Genomic DNA, 22778 nt, shown 5'->3' on the forward strand with positions numbered 1-22778 from the left:
TTGAGATGGTCAACCCTAACCCAACCCGCCTCTAAATCTCTCAACCCTAACCTAACCCAACCCGTCTAGCCTGAAATCGGGTCAGGTTGAGTCGGGTTGGGTTCGGGTTCACCTAGGGCCATATAGAAAAATATATAATCCAAAAAAAATCAAGATAAAATTAGAGGACGGAGGTCGAGTTTAGCTTGGGTCGGGTTGCCAAGTCCTCAACCCTAACCCAACCCAACCCCACCCGAGCCAAAATTAGGTTGAGCCCGGCCCAAGTTGCACCCTACTTCTCGGGTAGGGTGGTGACAAAAGCAAGTTGGGTGGGAGTCTATGGGCGTAATTTAAAGTTGGGTTTTCAAAGGCAAAGAACAAATTAATCACGGAAGGCCGAAACGGAAGGCCAGAGTCTAGCTGTATAGGCCACGTGTTCGTAACTTGTCCGAATTGGAATCTCTTTCTCTGTAGAAATATACGTGTGGTGCCACATTAATCTACGGAATAAACGACAAGATATCCTTCCAAAACACAGCCTCAAAAAACACCCGTGTCTCTGACATTATCACATGAATGATTGTTTAAACATATCTCTCTCTCTCTCTCAATTGATTAAAACAAAAAAAAAAAAATCTGTGAATTGATTAAGAGATAGGGAGAGATCTATGTGAATAAGGAAACCTCTCTCTCATTCGCTGTATGTGCATATTTTTTTGGCAGGTAAGCTGGGGTTTGGAGGAGGCTACCTACAGGTCTATGTATATATTTATGAGAGGAAAATCTAAGAGGAAGGTCTGAAAGAGTCATCCTGTTATTGGGTAGCGATGGGAATTAAGGGGTTCCTCATTTATCTTCTCACAGGTTTCTCTGCTGCCATTCTCACAACCTTCTTCCTCTCCAATCAGAAACACAACTCCCACCCTTTTCTAACCCAACAATCCAATGGCTTTCCTGACCCCCAAATCACAAGTGTTCGCATCTGGCCAGTAAATCTCTCTCTCTCTCTCTCTCTCTCTCTCTCTCTCTCTCTCTCTCTCTATTTTGATGATAAAAGATAGGTTTTCCTGTACCTGCGATGTGAAAGAAGTCTCTTATTCTTCAACTTTTATTTCCGTCATCTTATTTGTAGCTTTATGTTTTAGACAACAAATCATGTCGGTTTTTGGCAAAGTAAGTAGAATTGATTAACCTTTTTCTCGACCACAGGAACTTGAGTTCAATTGGAGAAGCGTTTTGGCTACGGTTATTGGATTCTTGGGATCGGCTTTTGGCACTGTGGGTGGAGTTGGAGGAGGAGGGATTTTTGTTCCAATGCTCAACTTGATCGTTGGCTTCGACACCAAATCCGCCGCTGCTCTCTCTAAATGTCAACAACTCCCTCTCTCTCCTATCTTTCGCATTTTATTTTTTTGGGTTTTGCTCTTCTTTAGGATCATAGTTGAATTGGGTTATTGAAATTGTTGCAGGTATGATAATGGGTGCGTCCGCCTCTTCGGTTTGGTATAATCTTAGGGTTCCTCATCCAACAAGAGAAGTGCCCATCTTAGACTATGAGTTGGCCCTTCTCTTCCAACCCATGCTCATGTTAGGCATCACCATTGGTGTTGCCCTTAGCATCGTCTTTCCATATTGGCTCATCACCATCCTCATCATCGTACTTTTCGTTGGTTTGTCTCTCTTCTCTTCTTATTCTTCTTACAAAATATAAATCATAACTCACATGGAAATCTAATTTGGATCAATAAAAACATACCCATTTCAAAAATGATATTAAAGATTGCAATTTACTGTTATTTAAGGTTGGAATCTCTTTCTTCTTATAGATCATAAGTCACTTGGAAATGTTATCTGGATCAATAGAAACAAACCCTTTCAAATTGATATTAAAAATTGCAATTTACTGTGATTTAAGGTTGAATTCTCTTTCTTCTTCTTCTTCCAAAAGATAGATAATAACTCACATGGAAATCTAATTTGGATCAAAAGAAACATACCCATTTCAAAATTGATATTAAAAATTGCAATTTGTACTCTTCCTTGTTCTATCTCTTTCGTCTTCTTCCAAAATATAGATCATAACTCACATGGAAAGCTTATCTGGATCAATAGAAGCATAACCATTTCAAAAATGATATTAAAAATGGCAATTTATTGATAGTCACATGGAAATCTAATTTAGATCATAACTGGCATGGAAATCTGATCTGGACCACTAGAAATATACCCATTTCAAAATTGATAATATGGAAACCTAATCTATATCATAAATGACATGGAAATCTGATCTGGATCAATAGAAACATACCCATTTCAAAATTGATATTAAAAATTGCAATTAATTGAAAACTGACAAGGAAATCTAATCCTAGAGTACCGATAAAAAAAATCTAATCCTAGAAACATCCCCATTCAAAATTGATATTAAAATTGGAATTTACTATGATTTAAGGTTGCATTCAAGCAAACCTAACCAAGCGCCCCTTTTCATCACTTGGGACACCCGGAAGCCGTGTATCAATCACTGCAGAGGGGATGATGTACTTCACGGCAGAAGGATTCGTAGAAGGATTCAACGGATTTGATTGTCACGTACACTGCAGTTGGGTGTCCCATGCGATGGAAAGGGGCGCATTTATCATTTCCCTTACATAATTTATAATAGCAATTATATTATTTTACATGCAATGATTGGTTGACTATAATAGAAAAAGAAGAAAACAACAAATACACATGGACTTGCATTGGATCATGGGATGTTTGGTCCCACCACATGACACCACCGCCCCTTCTCAGGTTCCGTTTAGGGGATATTATATTGTTTTTATAATGGCACTCCTCTTCTTATTTTACACTTATATAATTGCTGGGTATAGGTTACTATTCCAGTCCCAATAGGCCAATAAGCTATCAACTAGCAATAAAAATGTGTAAAAATGAAAAGAAGACAGTCTTTACAACATAAATAAGTGGAGATTTCATCTCCCTTTTTATATCGATGATACTTACGTGAGAATTAAATATTCCACCAGCCTTACAATGGTGACTAAACAATGATTGATAAGAGTGATTAGGCTAATCTTACCATTTAGGGTAAATAATTTGGAACACAGACTCAGCTGTCAATAGTTAGTACAGTTCCCAAAAAGCTCTGACAAGCCAATTAAAAAAGAAAAGACAAGCTCAGTGCAACTATTAAAACATGATTGTGCTGATATTGTTTTCCTTTGTAGAATTACTCTTTTTTGAACTGTCCTTGGCGTCTTATTTTCCCTTGAAAGTGGGTTTTGTGTACCATGTTTGGATCTAGGGATCTCTCTCTCTCACTCTCTCTCTCTCTCTCTCTCTCTTTTGGCTTTTTTGGGGAACACTTTTTCTAAGATATGAAAAATCTATTGTTTGGTTAAGTACTTTAATTTAGGTTTTAAAATTTTGGTATAAAACCTTCCACCAAAAATATGTAAAGTAGTAGAAAACCCTCTTACAGTTGTTATTTTGTTTTCCAAGTAAAATTCTTACTAATCAGGTTTTTTTTTTTTCAATGTATCAGGAACTTCTTCGAGATCTTTCTTCAAGGGAATCGAGATGTGGAGGCAGGAGACTATTATGAATGTAAGTATAAACGACCAAAATGGGAAATGATATCAGCACAACCATATTTTTTTATATTTTCACAAACTATCTTGTCTTTTAAGATTTAAAGAGCTGTCAAAAGGTTATTATGTCTACCGAAAAGCTCTTAGGAGCCCATTAAAGAGGAAAAGCAGCTGGGTTTGTGCAAATACCAAAATATGGTTGTGCAGAAATCATTTCCCAAAAAAAGAAGAGAGAGAGAGAGAGAGAGAGAGAGAGAGAGAGAGAGAGAGATATGTTGGTGTGTGCGTGGGGTGGGGGGTACTATCCTTGAGTCTTCATTAGTTCACTCCCTAACTATTCCAAAATATATATATGATGCAGAAGGAGATGGAAGTGAGAGCAGCACTGTCAAATTCAAATGATCAAGGTACCATGGAGGTGTTTTTATCAAGAAATTTCAAATTTTTGAAGTTTTAAAGAGTGTTTTTTTTATGTTTTTCTTTCTGATTTGCAGTTATCATGGGTGGTGATTACGAGCCCTTGCTTCCAAGAAAAGCAAGGTCAGGATGGGTGAGAAAATTCCCCTTTAACACCCTCCTCTCTTGCTGTGTTATTAATGATCTTATATATGTTATGAGTTTTTATATGATGGCCGACCGTCCACCAGTAAGGGCAGAGCGAGAAAAAACTCTCCCCCTTGATATTTGATCCAACATGAGCCCCCTTTTTTTACTTTTACCTTGATAAAAAATCAAGGTGGTTGATATTTTCTCTCTCCGCCCTTTACCTTTACACATAAAGGGCAGCCACCATATAATTTCTCATATATTATATGAAATATAACCTCTTCTTTCTTTACTATTTTATTCAGGAAATACTACGCTTTAACATCAGGTTGAAACGGATCCTGGTACTAGTGCTTGTTTGGGTGGTTTTTCTACTTCTTCAAGCCTTCAAGGCAAGTAAAAAACTCTCTTTTCTACTTCTTCAAGCCTTCAAGTAAAACAAAATCTGAGCCTATGTGGCTGCTCTCTGATGCAACACACGCTCTGCCTAATGCCTTTTGCGATGGTCCCTAGCAAATCCCTAAATTTATAAATTTATATAGTTTGGGATTTGCTAGGCAATTTCGCAGCTGGCTTTTGCATTTGAGAACAGCCCCTTAAATGGATTAAATCAATAAGACAAAATCTGTCATACAGACGCTATGATGGGATCAAAAGTGCCACTTTGGTAGTACCCTCTTGCTTGCAGCCACACTTTTATACCGTATAACTTCTCTCTCTCTCTCTCACACACACACATACACACACAACATAGTTTTGTTTTATTGGAAAAAAAGACAAATACCCTTTTATCACTTCCCAAAAACTTTTTTGACTCCTCTCTCTCCTTCCTCTTCTCCTTCCCTTATTCTTATTCTCCTACCTTTTCATCTTCCTTTCCTTCCTCTTCCTCCTCCTCCTCCCGTTCCTCTTCTTTCTTATTCTTCTTCCCCACATTTCTTCATCCTCTTCTATTCTAAAGCATAGGGGTTGAAGTCTACAAAGAGGACATCTCATAAATCATTAGAAAGGAAGAAAATATTAGGAACTTACTCTACAAAATATCATCGAAGATAGAGCATGGAAAAACAAAATAAAATAAAAAAACATAAACAAAATTACAAGAAAGAAGATGAAGAATAAGAAGCATAGAGAAGACCAAGATGATGATGAAGATAAACTAAAGAAAAAATTTACCACTTATATATATATATATATATATATATATATATTACCACTATAAATATGTACTGCAGTTAAAAATAACAAATTTCTTGCTATTAATTGTCTTTTTACCGCTCTTAAAAACCATGAATATGCATTGCCGCTAAAAGAATAAATTCACCGCTCTTAATTGCCTTTTTAGCGCACTAACCATTTTATTGCTCTTATCTCTCTTTTACTGCTCTTAAAAATAATGAATTCGTAATGTGCTAAAAGTGCAAATTTACTGCTCTTAATTGGTTTTTTACCACACTAATTTTTTTTACCGCGCTAAAAAATTTTCCAACGAAAAGGATGTCTTATGGCATCCTAAATAAATTTCCATACTAAAATTATTTTTGAAATATGGGATGCATAGTACATGTGATTCTAATAAATCATAAGGAATTTAAAATAGGATATCATGAAATTCATTATGTTTTCATTAGATACTCAACAAGAAGGAAGACCTATACCTTCCTAAATCTAGAACTTTGTGTACGTGAATATTTTTGAAAATTTATTTTACTTTTTTTTAAGGACCAATTACCAATGGGGGACAAACATTAGGCAGAATTATCAACTGGACCCAGGCTTTTCAGAAATTACCAATGGGGGACAAAATCTGTCTTGTCAGTAAAAGCTGGACGAAAATACCCTTTGGCATATAAAACACGTTTTGACTTTGGAAGGGGGTTTTCAAGTCTCTACGATTGGGGTTATTAGGTATCAAAATGGGGTTACCAATTTCAGAATGGGCTTATCAAGTCCCTTGAAAATCCCTTTCCAAAACTCTAGTGTCCTCTGCCAATTTTTAGGGACTTGATATGCCCATTCGGAAATTGGTAACCCCATTTTGATACTTGATAACCCCAATCCTAGAGATTTGAAAATCCCATTCCAAAACTCCAGTACCCTCGGCCAATTTTCAAGGACTTGATAAGCCCATTCAGAAATTGGTAACCCCATTTTTATACTAGATAACCCCAATCCCAGAGACTTGAAAACCCCCTTCCAAAACTCTAGTATCCTTGGCCAATTTTCAAGGAGTTGATCACCCCATTCGGAAATTAGTAACCCCATTCCTAAAGACTTGAAAACCCTCTTCCAAAACTCCAGAACTCTCGGCCAATTTTCAGGGACTAGATAAGCCCATTCTGAAATTGGTAACCCCATTTTGATACCTAATAACCCCAATCGTAGAGACTTGAAAACCCCCTTTCAAAGTCAACACGTGTTTTATATGCCAAAGGATATTTTCGTCCAGCTTTTACTGACAAGACAGATTTTGTCTCTCATTGGTAATTTCTGAAAAGCCTGGGTCCAGTTGATAATTCTGCCTAATGTTTGTCCCCCATTGGTAATTGGTCCTTTTTTTAATGGTAAAATTTATTTTACTTCAAAACTTGAACAAAAATTAAAGCTGATCCATCATCATATTCAACCAGTAACGAGAAGGCCGCACAAGAGATACAATATTTTGAACCAAGGAGAAGCAAGCATACAATAAAAGTCAAATATTTTGGACATAACTTTTAGTTGTAGCCCATAAAAATAAACACTTTCAGTTGTACTCAATTGAGAACAATCCCATCAACTCACTGTACACCTCAATGAGAAGCCATAGAGGATGAGATGTGCTCCATAATGTCCAATAAAAATTGGATATTAGTCGATCTACCACATGATACAAAATCATTTAATGTAAATTGATATTCAGAAAGAAAATGGAGGCTGGTGGATCCCTAGATAAGTCTAAACTAAGATTGGTTGAAAAGGGGCTCAAACAAATAGAAAGATCTAACTTCTTCAATAAATAGAAAGATTTGACTTCTTCAATACTTGTGTTCCTGTTGTAAGAATTTCCCTCATAAGATTGTGTTCTTATTTTGAGTTTCTCATGCCACTGCTCAAGTACTTGCTCCAGTCCTAGAGTGACTTAGTGAGCTTGCACACTTTTTTTCTTGTCCTAGTAACATGTATACCTCAACTTGGGCTTTTTATATGATGCCCGATCGGGCATGACCTTGAAAAAGGTGCCACCCATGATATTTGATCCAACAGCAGCCCCCTTTTTTTTTACTTTTTAAGGGGCTGCTGTTGGATCAAATATCAAGGGCGGTACTCTTTTACCAGAGCATGCCCGATCGGGCATGATATAATTTCTCCCTCAAGTTGATCCATGTGGATCTCTTCCTCTGAATCACCATTTGAAAATATTGTTTTCACATCCATCTAGTGAATCAGAGGGTTGTGGATAGATCGATAGGAATTATCTTAATTCTTTAATTAAGAAATTAAGAATTAAAGGGCATGCTTTTTTACCATTAGGAGTAGGTCACCCGTTCCCTATCTTTGTTTATATTGCATTCTATCTCATCGTATCACATTCTGTTCTACGATATTTGAGAGTCACCTTCAATACCTTGGTGTAAATCCGGGATAATCCTTTGTTCCATAGCCCTGGGCCTATTTACAACTAGCCAATTTCAAATTCTCAGATGATGTACTAGCAGTGCATCAAGGATGCAGTCGTTAATTTTCCCGAGAGAGCACAATTACCACGAGCAAACATATTAATGACAAGGAATGCATTTTTGCTTTGCTATGCTACTAATACTTGCATTTGCTCTGCTATTCTGCCCAAGCCTGGCTGAGGAAGAGTTACGGGAAGTAAAACATAATGCCAGACCAGGCATATCTAATGATGGAATCATTCACGATAAATATAAATAAAAAGTAAGGCCATTCCATTTCGACAAAAGACCCACATCCAAGTTCCATAGCTTTGGGTCCGCTATCCCGATTTTTGAGATCAAATGAATACTTTCCAAATGGTAGAGAGATTAGTGTGTACAACAAATTCAATAGAAACTCTAGATAGATAATTTGTTTGTATGTAGGCGACATGCTTATTTTTGGAACTTGCATTGAATGTATAATTGATCTTAAGAAGTTCCTTTCATCAAACTTCAACATTAAGGGCCTGAGAGAAGTTAATGTGATTTTGAGGACCAAAATCATAAAAAAAGGTACTATACTTGTACACACACAACGAAGCTATCTAGAGATGGTTATTAAAAAAAATGCAATCAATTTGGTTGAAAACATGTTCTCACTTCATTTTATCTATATGCCAAGCTGATGAAGAATAAGATTAGTCAATTGCTAAACTCAAACACTCAAGTCTAGCGTATGGCATGTTCTAGACCACATGTCGACTACTAGGTTGGAAAACATAACCAGTACACCCATAATCAAAGAGGAAAGATGCATTAGAAAGTACTTGCCAGAGCCATATAATTCTTGAAGAAAACATTTCATTACAAATTGCGTTGTGAGACAAATATCCTGTTGTTGTTGTCGAAGGCTAATCATTACAAATTACATTATGAGAGAAATATCCTGTTGTTGTTGTTGTTGTTGAAGGCTACACCGATGTGACTTGTGTCAAAATCAGTGACTATATAAATTTTCACTGTATAAGGGGGTCTCATTTCTTAGATTCAAGAAAGGGACATGCACTACTCATTCCACCATGGAATCTGAGATTATAGATTTCTTAGATTCAAGAAAGAGGCATGCATCACTCATTCCACCATGGAATCTGAGATTATAGAATTGACATTTGATAGAATTATTGGGAAATGATATATTCTCTCCTTTTTCTTCACAGGGCTTCCCCTTCGGGTGTAAAAAGAGTAGTCATAAATACACTTAGACAGGGTGGCCCAGGGAAGAAAATGGGGCAGACATATCACTTCCCTTGTGAGAAAAGAAACATGATGGTTAGGAAATGCATGGGTAGACGTACGAGTAATGCATGTATTGGTAGTAAAGCATGTATTGGTAGACATTTGGCACCATAATCTTGTTGAAAAATATGGTTATTGATGGAGTCTGGATCTGAAGCAACTGGGGATCATCGACATCAAACACCATTGTTTGAAAACGCGAATGCATGTCAAAATGTGGCCAAGAAAAATCCTTACCGACATGGTGCAGACGCGGCCAAGAACACGATTGATGCGGTTGAGTACTCGGTTGACGCGGTCATAACTCGGGACAGTCGAAGGAGTTTTTATTGACTTGGTAGGGAAAAACGTAGATCATGGCCAAGAAAAAGGGAGTTGACTCGGGGGATCATGTAAGGGAGTTCTAAAACTATGGCAAACACAATATCTTTTCCGTGTGACTTCTTTAATCTTCTTAGGCGCAATCATCTCAAGGTTATGAAATGGAGCACATAACCCTTCTGGAGTTTGTTGCCAATAAGCAAACATCAACTCCAAACTCCCCACAAACTCCTATGGAAAACAAATGATCACCGACCTTCAAGCACACTGACAACTTGAGGAAAGCCTTGTCCAACGTGAAGATTTTAGCCATTACGTACTAAAGGTTGCGACCATCTTCCACCATTTGAATGTCAAAGACCTTTCAGAAGAGACCCTCTATAGCTTCCATAGTATCTTTAGCCCACACGTGGTAATCCAGATTGTACGAGCTTCGATGAGTGATGCCACATTCCAAGGAGCCAAATAATCGAGCTTCTCCCAAGGCCAAGCCCTCGATCCAACAGACTTTGGTAGGTTGATCTTCCAAGTCAAAGCAGAACTGAATTTCATTTCTTTTAAGTTTTCTGGGTTAAGATCTTAGAGGGATTCCCAAAATCCAAGCTACCCACCTTTGCAAGTCATCCACCTTCCAATCTTCATCGTTTTTCCTAACTCTTAACGAAAAAATCGAATTCATCTGGACTGTAGACGTCAGTTTTTTTATCCTTCTCCTATGATTAGAGATTTGATGACGTCACTTTTTCCCTTCTCCGATGTTCAGAGATTTGAGGATGTCAGTATTTTCCATTTCCTTTTTCGATCATTTTCTTTTTCAGTTCTCTGATCTTTGCATCAAAGCTTGGTCGCTTTTCTTATTTATGATCCTTAATAATTGATGTTGAAAGGTGGGAAGTGAAGAAATCTAGGGAAATTTTAAGAAATCCTCAAGCACTCTAAATCCCATCACCAATTTTCTTATTCTAGCAGACTCTCAATCCTTAAAATGGTTTCAACTATCATTACTCCCGATCCTTCTAATTTGGATCAACTGATTTTTCATTTGGTCTTTATATGCCTGTTTGCAGTCCTCAAAAGTTTTCTTATCAATATGGTTAATGTCCAATAACTGCATATTATTTCTTTAATCAAATCTTACTGATGTAGGACCGGAAAGGGGAATAGAAGAAAGAGGAGAAAGAAGAAGAAGAAGAGAAGTAGAAGAAGAATATGAGAAGAGGAGAAGAGGAAGAGAATTAGAGGGAGAAATATCACTCAATCAATTAATCATCCAAAACTTCTTAAACCCTAATACAGGAGGCCTATATAGGCAATGGAACTAAAATTTCATGGAAAATAAAATCCCTAAAAATAACATGAAAAATAAAATCCTAGAAACTAAATAACATGGAAAAAAAAAACATGTAATTAAATCCTAATGGGCAAATATGCCACTTATTGGCCTACTATCTGCATCATTCCCCCCCGGCTTGAAAAGAACTCGCCTTCGAGTTCTAGTCAGGGTTTTAAATTTCGGTTTCGGAATGCGTTTCGGTTCCCACCGAAGCCGAAATTTCAAAATTTCGGACGAAATCTATGGAAATCAAATGAAATAATATTTTATCCTGTACCAAATTTTGACGAAATCCCCGAAATTTCAGTAATTTTGCCTGAAATTTCGAGATAATATTAAATACTAAATAAAATCCAGATTTTTTGGTCGAAATTTTATAACGTTTCGAATTTACGCAATTTCGGATTCACTCTCGACCGAAACCCGAAATTTCGGACCGAAGTTTCAGATTTCAATCAAGATTTAAAACCTTGGTTCTAGTCCACCTGGATCAAATACGTAGACGACGCACACAAGCAGCATAAGTCGCAATCCGTCGAACTCTGGAATGCTATACAATGCTCGTGATGTATTTGAAAGTGGTATGGAATGTGAGTGTAGTGATATAGAAGACATCATCCATGGAGAACCATAAAGAAACGAACCTCTCCTGACAAGTAATGCTGCAGGGAATATAGCAACGTACTCCTCCTGGATTGGAATGATAGCTACGGGCAATATCAATTCATGACCATCCTCCAAAAGATCAACACCCGCTGGTATCTCATCAGGCTCATTAGAATCAACAATAAAGTCATCTGCTAGGACCATATCTGGCTTAATGCTATCGTCAGGTGTGCTAAAATCCTCTGTCTGAATATCCACGGGAAACTCAACACTATCACTATGATCCTGTCCTGATGTGGAAGGGATATCCTCAGTGCAATGCTTAAGCTCTCCATGCTCTGACAATGTATCATTAGTCACTTGACTCTCTGGCTCAATATCTTCTATCTCTGATTCCGTATCTGCCATCATTCACTCTGTATCTGACATAATCATGGGCTCAACTTCAATAATGATCTCATCAACACTAGCATCTAGCCCCTTAATAGTGTTCGCAGCTTCCTTCCCATGCATGTGGCGCGTTAAATATCTGTTTTATGCTTCAATTTCGTCATCTCATGCACGACAGGCTGCGACTTCACGTCCACGGCGAGCTGTGATTATTCGTTCACGCTTCAATCTTAGTTCATACCGATGAGCCAATATCGCATAAAAACCCATAAACTCATAACAAATCTCTTCACATCATCGAAATGGAGGCGTGCCGTCGACACGGCATGCCTGCACCATGCGAATCCAGAACGACTGGGCTTGTCTCGTGGTTTCTCTGGCTCGATAGATAGTCTCTAGGTGATCATAGCCATAGTACTCATGATATGCGTCTAGAGCATCGATCCGCCGTAAACATGCATAGGGAGTGTAGCCTTGAAAATATCAATCGTCGTACCCAGCAAAATATGGAACAAATGGTGGAGCCATTCGGATAAGTGTCAAAAAATGAATTCAACAGTCTTGTATGTCTGCCATGTCAAAAGGAACACAATGCCTATTTCGGATCTCAAATCGGACCCCGGATGGTTCGGATCAGTGGTCAGACCAAAACAAACGGACGATGGAAGTTGGTCGTTGTAGTTCTTGCACTCATTGTTGTTTGCTGAAAATGTACTGGATAGGTTCTAAAAGTTGACATGAACAACTTTCGTGCTGAAGGCGAAACCCAATTTTGAGCGGAAATGGCCCACGTAAAGAGAAAAAAGAATGTGGAGGGAGGAGAGAAAAAATGTAGAGAGAAAGAAAGGGATTTTTTCTTTTTTTTTCCTTTCTCTCTATCTCTGTTTTTTTAAAATCAGATTCAAGAATATTTTATGATTGATGATTGCAAATGATTCAATCGGATCTGCTATATAGGTGTGGGGGTTCCCAAGGGGGGAAAAGAGGGCGGAATCTATTACCCATTGAATATAAAGGGGGTGCTCAAGGGTAAGAATGGGTGGGGGGGGGCTGCTAAGTCCCACTTTTTATTTCTTTCTTTTCCCTACGTGACAAGTCTGTGAGACTATCTATGTGACAAGTCTATGTTATGGTTCGTCGTTTGGACCCTGATATCTTGGAGAAGTACTAACTCTTCACTCTCCGGAGGAGAGTTCTTTTCAACAGGGGGGAAATGATGGAGTTGACGTCCCTTGCGAGTTTATTCTTAGCGGGGCCGCCCTCGAGGAGCCCCGTATGGATCTTTTTATTGTTGTTTTAGTGTTATTTTATTGTTTTTAGGGATATTTTTGGGATTGGTTGGTATTATTAGGGTTATTTAGTCTTTATCATTATTTAGGGTGTTTTAGTGCTTTAGGGATTGTTAATTGCCTATTTACATGCCAAACTACAGCTCTTTTGTTAACTTGGAAAGAATTATTGAGATTATTGAGTGAAACTTCTCTCCGTGCTGAATTCTTCTTCTTCTCTTCCTCCCTAAATTCTCCTCTTCTACTTCTAATCTCCTCTCTTTCTTCTTTCTTCTTTCTCTTCTATTTCTCCTTCTCTGCCATACATCACTTAGGCTTCGGTCAACAAAGGAACATACCATAATTTCTATTTCCTCATTTCTGTTTTGCAGACTAATGTAGCTGTCTGCAGTCCAGGGTATTGGGTCCTCAATATCTTGCAGGTAAGGTGACTGACCCACTCTTATCTGTTTATGGGAGTTCTTTGGACTACAAGTGAAAATAGATGGATGTTTGTTTCAGTTACCTGCGGCACTCAGCGTGTATCTATATGAAGCCATCAAACTGTACAGGGAATGCAAAAACCGGAAACTATGTGGAAACACAGAAACCGTGTGTGAAGCTTCCATTGATTGGAGTGTATTGAACTTGCTTCTCTGTGCTCTCTGTGGAATTTTGGGAGGTACTGTGGGTGGTCTTCTCGGTTCTGGAGGCGGCTTCATATTGGGTCCTCTTCTGCTCGAGATCGGAGTTATTCCACAGGTATGAATACAAAAATGAAAGGAAGAAGGTCACTCGTTCACCATAAGTTTTTGTTTGCACTCTTTCATTGGTGGGAGTGATGGGAACGAACTGCCATGGGTCTCATTGTTGCAACCAATAAGAATGAGAAGAGGAACCCTGATTTCCAACCCTCCTTCACCAGTGTTTATAAATAAAATTGTGAATTTTATTATCATATTACGATAAAATCATGAATTTTATCATAAAATTATAGACTGCATTATGCTAAACCCCCACCTTTCTGGCTGAAAAGGTCGGTAGCCTTACCACCTGCAAGTAGTGTACTATCTGTCGTAAATCTCATTTTGGAAAAGGTCAGCCTCTATATTTCATGGATGTTTTGAATTTGTGGTTTGCTGTTCCCATTGATGCAATGGAAGATGAACCTACCCAGTATGGGTTGTTTATCACTCCAGCTTGCCACCAATGGCCATGCGAAACAATATCGGACCCATCACTTTAACCAATAAATTGGCATTGGGATAGAACCCAACACTTTAACCAATAAATTGGCATCAATTCCAACTGATATTTTTCTTTGCAGGTTGCAAGTGCAACAGCTACATTTGTGATGATGTTCTCGTCATCGCTTTCTGTAGTGGAGTTCTACTTCCTCCATAGATTCCCCATCCCCTATGGTAGGTCTGCATCTCTCATTTAATCATCACTTCCACTTCCTCTGTGGATTCCCCATTCCAATTCCCTGTAATAATTCTTAATAATCTCTTTCATTTTGCAGCCCTTTATCTTATTTCAGTGTCTGTGATGGCTGGGTTTTGGGGGCAGTGTTTAATAAGAAAAATAGTGATTGTGCTAAAGAGGGCTTCCCTCATTGTCTTCATCCTTTCTGCAGTCATTTTTGCAAGCGCCGTAACTATGGGTATTTGAAAGAAGAGATCAAATTCATTACCTTTCAGTTCTCAAATCCTATACACAAAACACATGTAAGAATAATCAATTTGTTCTGTTTGTTCAACTTCTATTGCAGGTATCATTGGGGTTGAGAAGAGCATCTCCATGATAAAACAACATGAATACATGGGATTCCTAAGCCTTTGTGATGAATGACCGGAAAAGAACATTCAAGATAGGAGACAAAGAAGATTGGTTTGTCAGTTTTATCAGAAGAGGGGTGTTGGTTAATACCTAATTGACCAAACCCCAAATGTGATGTAAGCAATAAAGTTTGTTGTTTCTTGGGTTCCAGGTCCTTTCTGACCTCCATTGTTTGCTCTCTGTTGGGATGATAGACAGGGAAAGAAAGATGTCTCAGGTAGAGGGGTGTTGGCCAATACCTAATTGACCAAACCCCACCTTTCTTTAAGAAGTAAAGTTTTTTATGTTCTGGGTGTTAGCTCATTGCTCACCTCCATTGTTAGTACTTTGTTGGAAACGATGATTTGGTAACGTGCAGTAACAATTTTGTTCTGTGATAAATGCTTGAAGTTGCGAACAAATGGTGATGTTCTGTGGTGGAAGATGGAATTGTCATACTTTTTGCGAGAAACGTCGGTGTGCAAGATACTGGATCCTGTGAAACAAAACTTTTGGGGATTTTTTTTTTAAATAAGAACGAAGTAACAAGGAAGATTTGCTATCCCTAAAAAGATATTTAAACAAACAAAGAAATAAAAAAGGAAGAGAACGGAAGAAAATGGATAATCAATTTTCTGAGGTTTTATGCAACAAGTTGCAGTTTATGGGACAGGAAGGAGCTGCCGCACTCACTCCACCTCTAAGAGAGTTATGTAAAACAATCTGATACTATCGATGCTGATGCTGAACAATCTGATTCAAAACCCTCAAAATTGAGGACTAAAAACAATTCTAATTTTTGGATATTGGAACTAAATTAATGCAATAATTTTAGCGATTTCAAGATTGGTTTGTATTCCCAAGCATTAATATAATACCAAAAGTCCAAGAAATCATAAAGTACTATTTGTCCAATAATTTTCATGAACAAACTCCCCTTCTTGAACAGAACCACTGTTAGCCCAAGGGTTCCCATGTGTGGCCCTACTCATTATTTTGATGACAACAAACCCACATTGATCGAAGTAGGTTGGTACTAATGATTCTACCATGATAAGCTCATACAGGAAATTTAGATTACCAGGATCGACAACAAGGTAGAATATTGTGATCAAAGGCATAGTGAAGATCCGTCAACCAAGAAGGACAAAGACAAATCAAGTTGAACCTTAGAGAAGAGCAATCAACATCAAGATGGAGTCATTAAGAGCTAAGTCAAAAAAAGACCAAAGAACAAGCATGTACAAGGAAGGATAAGCATGCTCATTCAACCACCGGACTCAAGAGGACTATTCAAGAGTAGGTCAAATGGAGATCATCTTTAAAACAAGATTGCAAGTATTTTCAAAGTGTTTCCAAAGTGTTTTTTAACGCAAAAATCCAAACATCCTTTGAAAACCATAACTAAGACCATTTGCTTTTCTATCACGAAGGGACCCAAATGTTTTCCGATTGAGCTAAAATTTTGGCCACACCTTTATCTCATACCTACTTTGAAATGTACAAAATTTGGGAAGAAAACTCATTCATTTACTAGCCAAACTTGCAGACCAGACCTTACGGCAGAAGTCTGGTCCGATCATCTGGTGGATCAAAAAGGGACCCAAACGGTTTTCAAATGAGCTAAATTTTGGTACATAATCTTCCCTAATATCAATACATATGTGTACAAAAATTCAGAGAAAAACTCATTCATTTGATACGTGAACTTGCAAAACAGACCTTGCGGCAGAAGTCTGCCCAATCATCTGGTTAGTCCCTGGAAGCAACCAGACGTCTGGTCAGACGTCTGGGCAGACGTCTGGCGTCGGGAAAATATGACCGTTGGGAGTTGCGGCTGGTTTCTTTTTTTATTTTTCAAAACCCAAAAATGCCCAATATGTCCTCCAACGGTTATATCTTCTAAGGGGCTATATATATGAGTTTATTTTCATCATTCTATGACTTTTGCAAGCTTGAAAAAAGAACCCTAAGTTTGATTTAAGTTTTCAAGCAATCTTTACAAAAAGTTCCTCTTCTTTGTCCAAAATCTTGCAATCTCATTTGAAGAAGATTTCCTTTAGCTCACTTGCAATCTAGTTGAAGAAGAATCACTCAAGCTCACTTGCCTTCAACATCTTTGAAGATCTCCCAAGCTTACTTGCAATCCCATCATTGGAGAAGTTCTCATCAAGTCAACTTGCAAATCATTTGGAGAAGATTTCTTGTATTGAAGTGATGTATTAGCCTTAAGTGAAGGCATTCACATATTGTAATTTGAAAATCATTGTAAAGGTGGAAAGGGCACCAATATTAAACCCCTTGAAATTGGCGAGTGCTCGGAGACGCGGAGCCATCTTCGTGGGCAAGTGTTGAAGACGCGGAGCCTTCTTTGTTGTACCAAGAATCATACTTTTAGTGGATTCCCTCAAGGACACAAACTTGGGAAGAGTGGAGTAGGTCTTGGAGTTATAAGACCGAACCACTATAACTCTTAGTGTGGCATCTCTTCTATTACTCTTCCTCTTTTCTTATTTGCATTGTGGTTGTTCATTCCTCTACTTTTAGTTTTGCTAACCTTTGTTAACCAAAGAATAATTAACAAGTGTTAGTAATCTCTTGAGAAAAGAAAAATTAAAAGAGTAGAAATTTTAATACCCAACCAATTCACCCCCCTCTTGGTTGCCCAACTGGGATTTCATTTGGTATCAGAGCTAGAACTCTAGGATTGCCTTAACCGGTTAGAGTAAAAGATCACTAATTTTGGCAACCTTCCCTCAACAACAAGAAGGACAATCAACCACTAGACCACCCTATTTCAATGGAACTAACTATGGATACTGGAAAGCTAGAATGAAAGTATTTTTACAACAAGATTTTCAAATTTGGAAGAGTGTTCAAAGTGGATATGTAGAACCTACCAAAGATCTAGAAGAATGGACCGAAGGTGAACAACAAGCTTCAAACGTAAATGCTAAGGCTATGAATGCCCTGATTTGTGCTTTGTCACCGGAGGAATTTAATAGGGTAACAAACCTTCAAACGGCTAAGGAAATATGGGATCTTCTAGAGATAACACATGAGGGAACAAATCAAGTAAAAGAATCAAAATCAAACTACATGTTTAGGGAATATGAACTCTTTGAAATGCAACCTAATGAGACTATAGCGGAAATGTATACTAGGTTTTCAAACTTGACAAATGGGCTAAAAGGACTTGGAAAACAATTTTCAAACAAAGAACTAGTAGCAAAAGTCCTTAGGTCATTACCTAAAAAGACTTGGGAAGCAAAATCAACGGCTATAACGGAATCTAAAGATTTATCAATACTAAGTCTAGAAGAATTGATAGGATCACTCACTACACATGAGATGATATTTAAAACAAATGAGAACCAAAGCGAAAACAAAAAGGGAAAAGGACTTGCTTTGAATGTTGACTCAGGTACCGAAGAAGAAAGCGAAGGAGATAATGAGGAGATTGCCTTGATGACTAGAAAGTTCAACAAATTCTTGAAGAGAAACAAGAATGTGAGAAAAGCTCCTCGACCCTTCAAAAAGAAAGAAGAAAATGAAGGACAACCGAGATGCTTTAAATGCAAGAAGGTTGGACACTTGAGGCCAGATTGCCCACTCAACAAAGTGCCTTCACAAAATGAGAACTTCAAGAGAAGAGAAAAGAAGAAAGGAGCAACATGGAATGAACGTGAGATGAGAGAAGAATCCGAAGATGAACCGGAAGGAGAAAGTTGCAATGTGTGTTTCATGGCCTCTACAAATGACAATGAGGTAACACAAGACTTCAATGTTAATGATTCTAATGATATTAAATATGATGAATTGTATGATGCCTTTCAAGAATTGCATAAAGAATTGAAAGCTCAAATGTTAAAAAATCAATCTCTTAAAAACTCTCTTACTAGCATTACTAAAGAGTTTGGTTGGTTACAAAAGGACCATGAATACATTTTAAATGAAAATGAGACCATGAGCTTTGAGAGTGATGAGCTTAAAGAAATAAATGATTCACTTAGTTTGGAAAACAAACAATTGCATGTTGAAATTAAGAAAATGACACATGAATACAAGGAGTTAAGTGCAAAATATGATGATCTTTATGCTTCTTTTGATAAATTTGATAGAGGTACATTAACTCTAAACAAACTGCTTGGCATAGGAAAACGGTCCTTGAACAAAGTTGGACTTGGATATGATGATTATCAAAGTCCCACAAGACTTCAATCCAACTTTGAAAAAGCAAGACCCTCTTCCTCATCCTCTAGTAGTATTGTGTGCAATGGTTGTGGCTTGCATGGTCATTATAAATTTAATTGTATGTATGCTAATAATCCTAAGTATGTGTGGGTAAAGAAAGGTTCTTTGAATGAGACTAGTCAAATTAGGATTAAGAAAGTTTGGATTCCTAAGAAATGAACTAAATGTAGGTCTGCCTGAGGAGCCAAACCAAGCAAGACAAGTGGTACCTTGATAGTGGATGCTCAAGACATATGACCGGAAACTTATCTCATTTTGAATCTCTCTCTATCAAGGATGGTGGATTAGTTACCTTTGGAGATGATAAGAAAGGGGAAGTCATAGGTCAAGGAATCATAGGTAACTCTAAATCCCCTATCCACGATGTTTTACTTGTTGATGGTTTGTCACATAACTTGATTAGCATTAGTCAACTATGTGATAGTGGACATAGAGTTATATTTGAACATGATACATGCATAATTGAGAATAAATTGAATGGTGAAATCCAATTTAAAGGAAATAGGAATGGAAATGTGTACACCATAAGCTTAGATGACCTAAAAGCTCAAAATGTAAAATGTCTTTCCGCCATTGGTGAAAACTCATGGCTATGGCATAGAAGATTAGGTCATGCTAGCATGGAACTAATTTCTAAAATATCATCTAGAGATGCCGTGATTGGTTTACCCAAAATCAAATATGTCAAAGATCACATTTGTAAAGCATGTCAAATGGGTAAACAAATCAAAACATCTTTCACACCTAAGAACATTGTCTCTACTTCTTATCCACTTGAGCTATTACATATGGATATCTTCGGACCAATGAAAACTAGTAGCCTTGGTGGAAGAAGATATGTATATGTGATTATTGATGATTTCACTAGATATACTTGGGTGTTATTTCTTGCTCATAAAGATAAATCTTTTGATATATTTTTTAAATTAGCCAATAGAATACAAAATGAACTAGGTATTGCAATTGCACAAATTAGAAGTGATCATGGCACTGGATTTGAGAATTGTCATTTTGAACAATACTGTGCTAAGAATGGAATCTATCATAACTTTTCTGCACCTAGAACACCTCAACAAAATGGAGTAGCCGAAAGAAGAAATAGAACTATTCAAGAAATGGCTAGAACAATGTTAAATGAAAGTAACATCCCTAGATATTTTTGGGCCGAAGCCGTAAACACTGCATGTCATATTATGAATAAAGTCTATTTGAGGCCCTCAACTAAAAAGACTCCCTATGAAATGTGGAAAGGTAGAAAACCCAATCTTGATTACCTTAGAGTGTTTGGTTGTAAATGTTTCATTCTTAATATCAAGGATAATTTGCATAAATTTGACCCTAAGACAGATGAGGGGATATTTGTAGGATACTCAACACATAGTAAAGCATATAGAGTATTCAATAGAAGGACCTTGATTGTTGAGGAGTCCGTCCATGTAACATTTGATGAAAGAGAGCCATCCCAAATAGAGATGTTGCATGAAGATGAGCCTATTGTAAATCAAGTAGAAATATCCTCTAATCCTCCTAGAGAACAAGTCATAGATAATGAATCAAGGGAAGAGGAAGAACAAATTGTGGACCTACCTAAGGAAAAGAGAATCTTAGCCAATCACCCTGAAACTCAAATCTTAGGAGATGCCTCACAACCTGTTAGAACAAGATCATACTATAGAAATATTAGTGCTAATGTAGCATTCTTATCTGAGATTGAACCAAAGTCCATCAATGAAGCTGAAAAGGATGAATTTTGGATGATGGCAATGCAAGAAGAGCTTGACCAATTTGAGAGAAATAAAGTTTGGAAATTAGTGCCTAGACATAGTGATCACCCTGTCATAGGAACAAGATAGGTCTATAGAAACAAACTTGATGAACACGGAACTATCACTAGAAATAAAGCTAGACTAGTAGCCCAAGGGTACAATCAGGAGGAGGGCATTGATTATGAAGAAACTTTTGCTCCTGTGGCCCGATTAGAAGCCATTAGGATGCTCTTGGCATATGCAAGTCATAAAAGATTCAAACTATTTCAAATGGATGTCAAAAGTGCTTTCTTAAATGGCTACATAAATGAGGAAGTGTATGTTGAGCAGCCCCCTGGCTTTGAAGACTACAAGCATCCATACCATGTATTCAAGCTAGATAAGGCATTATACGGTTTAAAGCAAGCCCCTAGGGCTTGGTATGAGAGGCTAAGTACATTCCTTGTTGAGAAAGGATTTGAAATGGGTAAAGTAGATAAAACACTATTTATTAAAAGAAAAAATGAAGACATTTTAATTGTGCAAATCTATGTGGATGATACTATATTTGGATCTTCAAATGAATCTTTGTGTGATGAGTTTGCAAACTTAATGAAAAATGAATTTGAAATGAGCATGATGGGTGAACTAAACTACTTTCTTGGCTTGCAAATTAAACAACTTAAGAATGGCATATTTGTACATCAAGAAAAATACACGAAAGAACTTATCAAAAAAATTGGAATGGATAATTGCAAGATCATGAGAACACCCATGAGTGTCACATGTAAACTAGATAAGGATGAATTTGGAAAAGTTGTGGATGAGAAGATGTATAGGGGTATGATAGGTAGTCTCCTCTACTTGACTGCCAGTAGGCCAGACATTATGTTTAGTGTCTGTTTATGTGCAAGGTTTCAGTCTGCTCCAAAGGAGTCTCACCTATTTGCGGTAAAAAGAATCTTCAAATATCTTAAAGGCACCCAAAGTCTTGGCTTGTGGTATGAAAGGACTAGTGAATTCAACCTCACTGGGTTTTCGGATGCCGACTTTGCTGGGTGTAGGATTGATAGAAAGAGCACTAGTGGGACTTGCCAGTTTCTTGGAAAATCTCTTGTCTCATGGTTTAGTAAGAAACAAAACTCCGTAGCCACCTCCACAACTGAAGCTGAATATGTGGCTGCAGGGGCTTGTTGTGCTCAAGTCCTTTGGATGAAGAACACATTGATGGACTATGGCATTAAATTGCATAATATTCCCATCTTATGTGATAATACTAGTGCTATCAACTTAACAAAAAATCATATACAACATTCAAGAACAAAACACATTGAAATAAGGCACCATTTCATTAGAGATCATGCACTTAAGGGGGATATATGCTTGGAATACATCAATACTGAAGTCCAACTTGCCGATATCTTCACAAAACCCCTAAGTGAAGAGAGGATGTGTGATATAAGAAGTGCCTTGAACATTTGGAGTGGAGATCAAGTGAAAGATTTGACTAAGTAGCTATAAAAAAAAAAGAAAAAAAAAGAAAGGGGTGGGGGGCTTTGAGATCAAATTTGCCTGCATTTGTCTTGCATTTGTCTTGTTTGTTTGTTTGTCAGTGAACCCATGAAGGCTATGAAATGATTGTGACATATCCAACTCAATGGATTCCCAAAAATCTCACTTTTGGTCAAACACACTCGAAAATCCACCCATGCACCCAAAATGAGAATTTTGTCACTTCGATCTAATCTTATTATCCTAACATTATAAAAAGATTATTTGTGAGTTGCAAACATCGTCAAACTCAGCAAACTCACTCATCATGATGTCCTTCTCATTTCATGCAATGTCACTTGACTTTCAACACTTAGAAAGGTTTCTCAAAAACACACATTTTTCGAAATTTTCAAACTAACTCAAAATCAATATCCAAACAAAAAATATAGTGTGTTTTACGCAATATGAGTAAGGAAAAATACCAAAAAAAT

The 22778-nt window shown here is 37.5% G+C and overlaps 1 protein-coding gene across 1 annotated transcript; it reads left to right on the plus strand.

The window, feature by feature from the left end:
* Window positions 1–501: 501 nt before the first annotated feature.
* On the plus strand, window positions 502–15196 carry LOC143876010 (Sulfite exporter TauE/SafE family protein). Its single transcript, XM_077377613.1, has 12 exons — window positions 502–968; window positions 1189–1348; window positions 1449–1649; window positions 3530–3591; window positions 3937–3982; window positions 4070–4125; window positions 4427–4513; window positions 13369–13419; window positions 13499–13738; window positions 14304–14397; window positions 14499–14639; window positions 14748–15196. Exons 1-12 carry the CDS (start codon window positions 807–809, stop codon window positions 14825–14827), a joined length of 1380 nt encoding a protein of 459 aa, XP_077233728.1. The 5' UTR covers window positions 502–806; the 3' UTR covers window positions 14828–15196.
* The last annotated feature ends 7582 nt before the right edge of the window (window positions 15197–22778 follow it).

Source organism: Tasmannia lanceolata, unplaced genomic scaffold (assembly GCF_043159265.1).
Source record: "Tasmannia lanceolata isolate RefF3 unplaced genomic scaffold, GAP_Taslan_0.1 ptg000004l, whole genome shotgun sequence".
Lineage (NCBI taxonomy): Eukaryota > Viridiplantae > Streptophyta > Magnoliopsida > Canellales > Winteraceae > Tasmannia > Tasmannia lanceolata.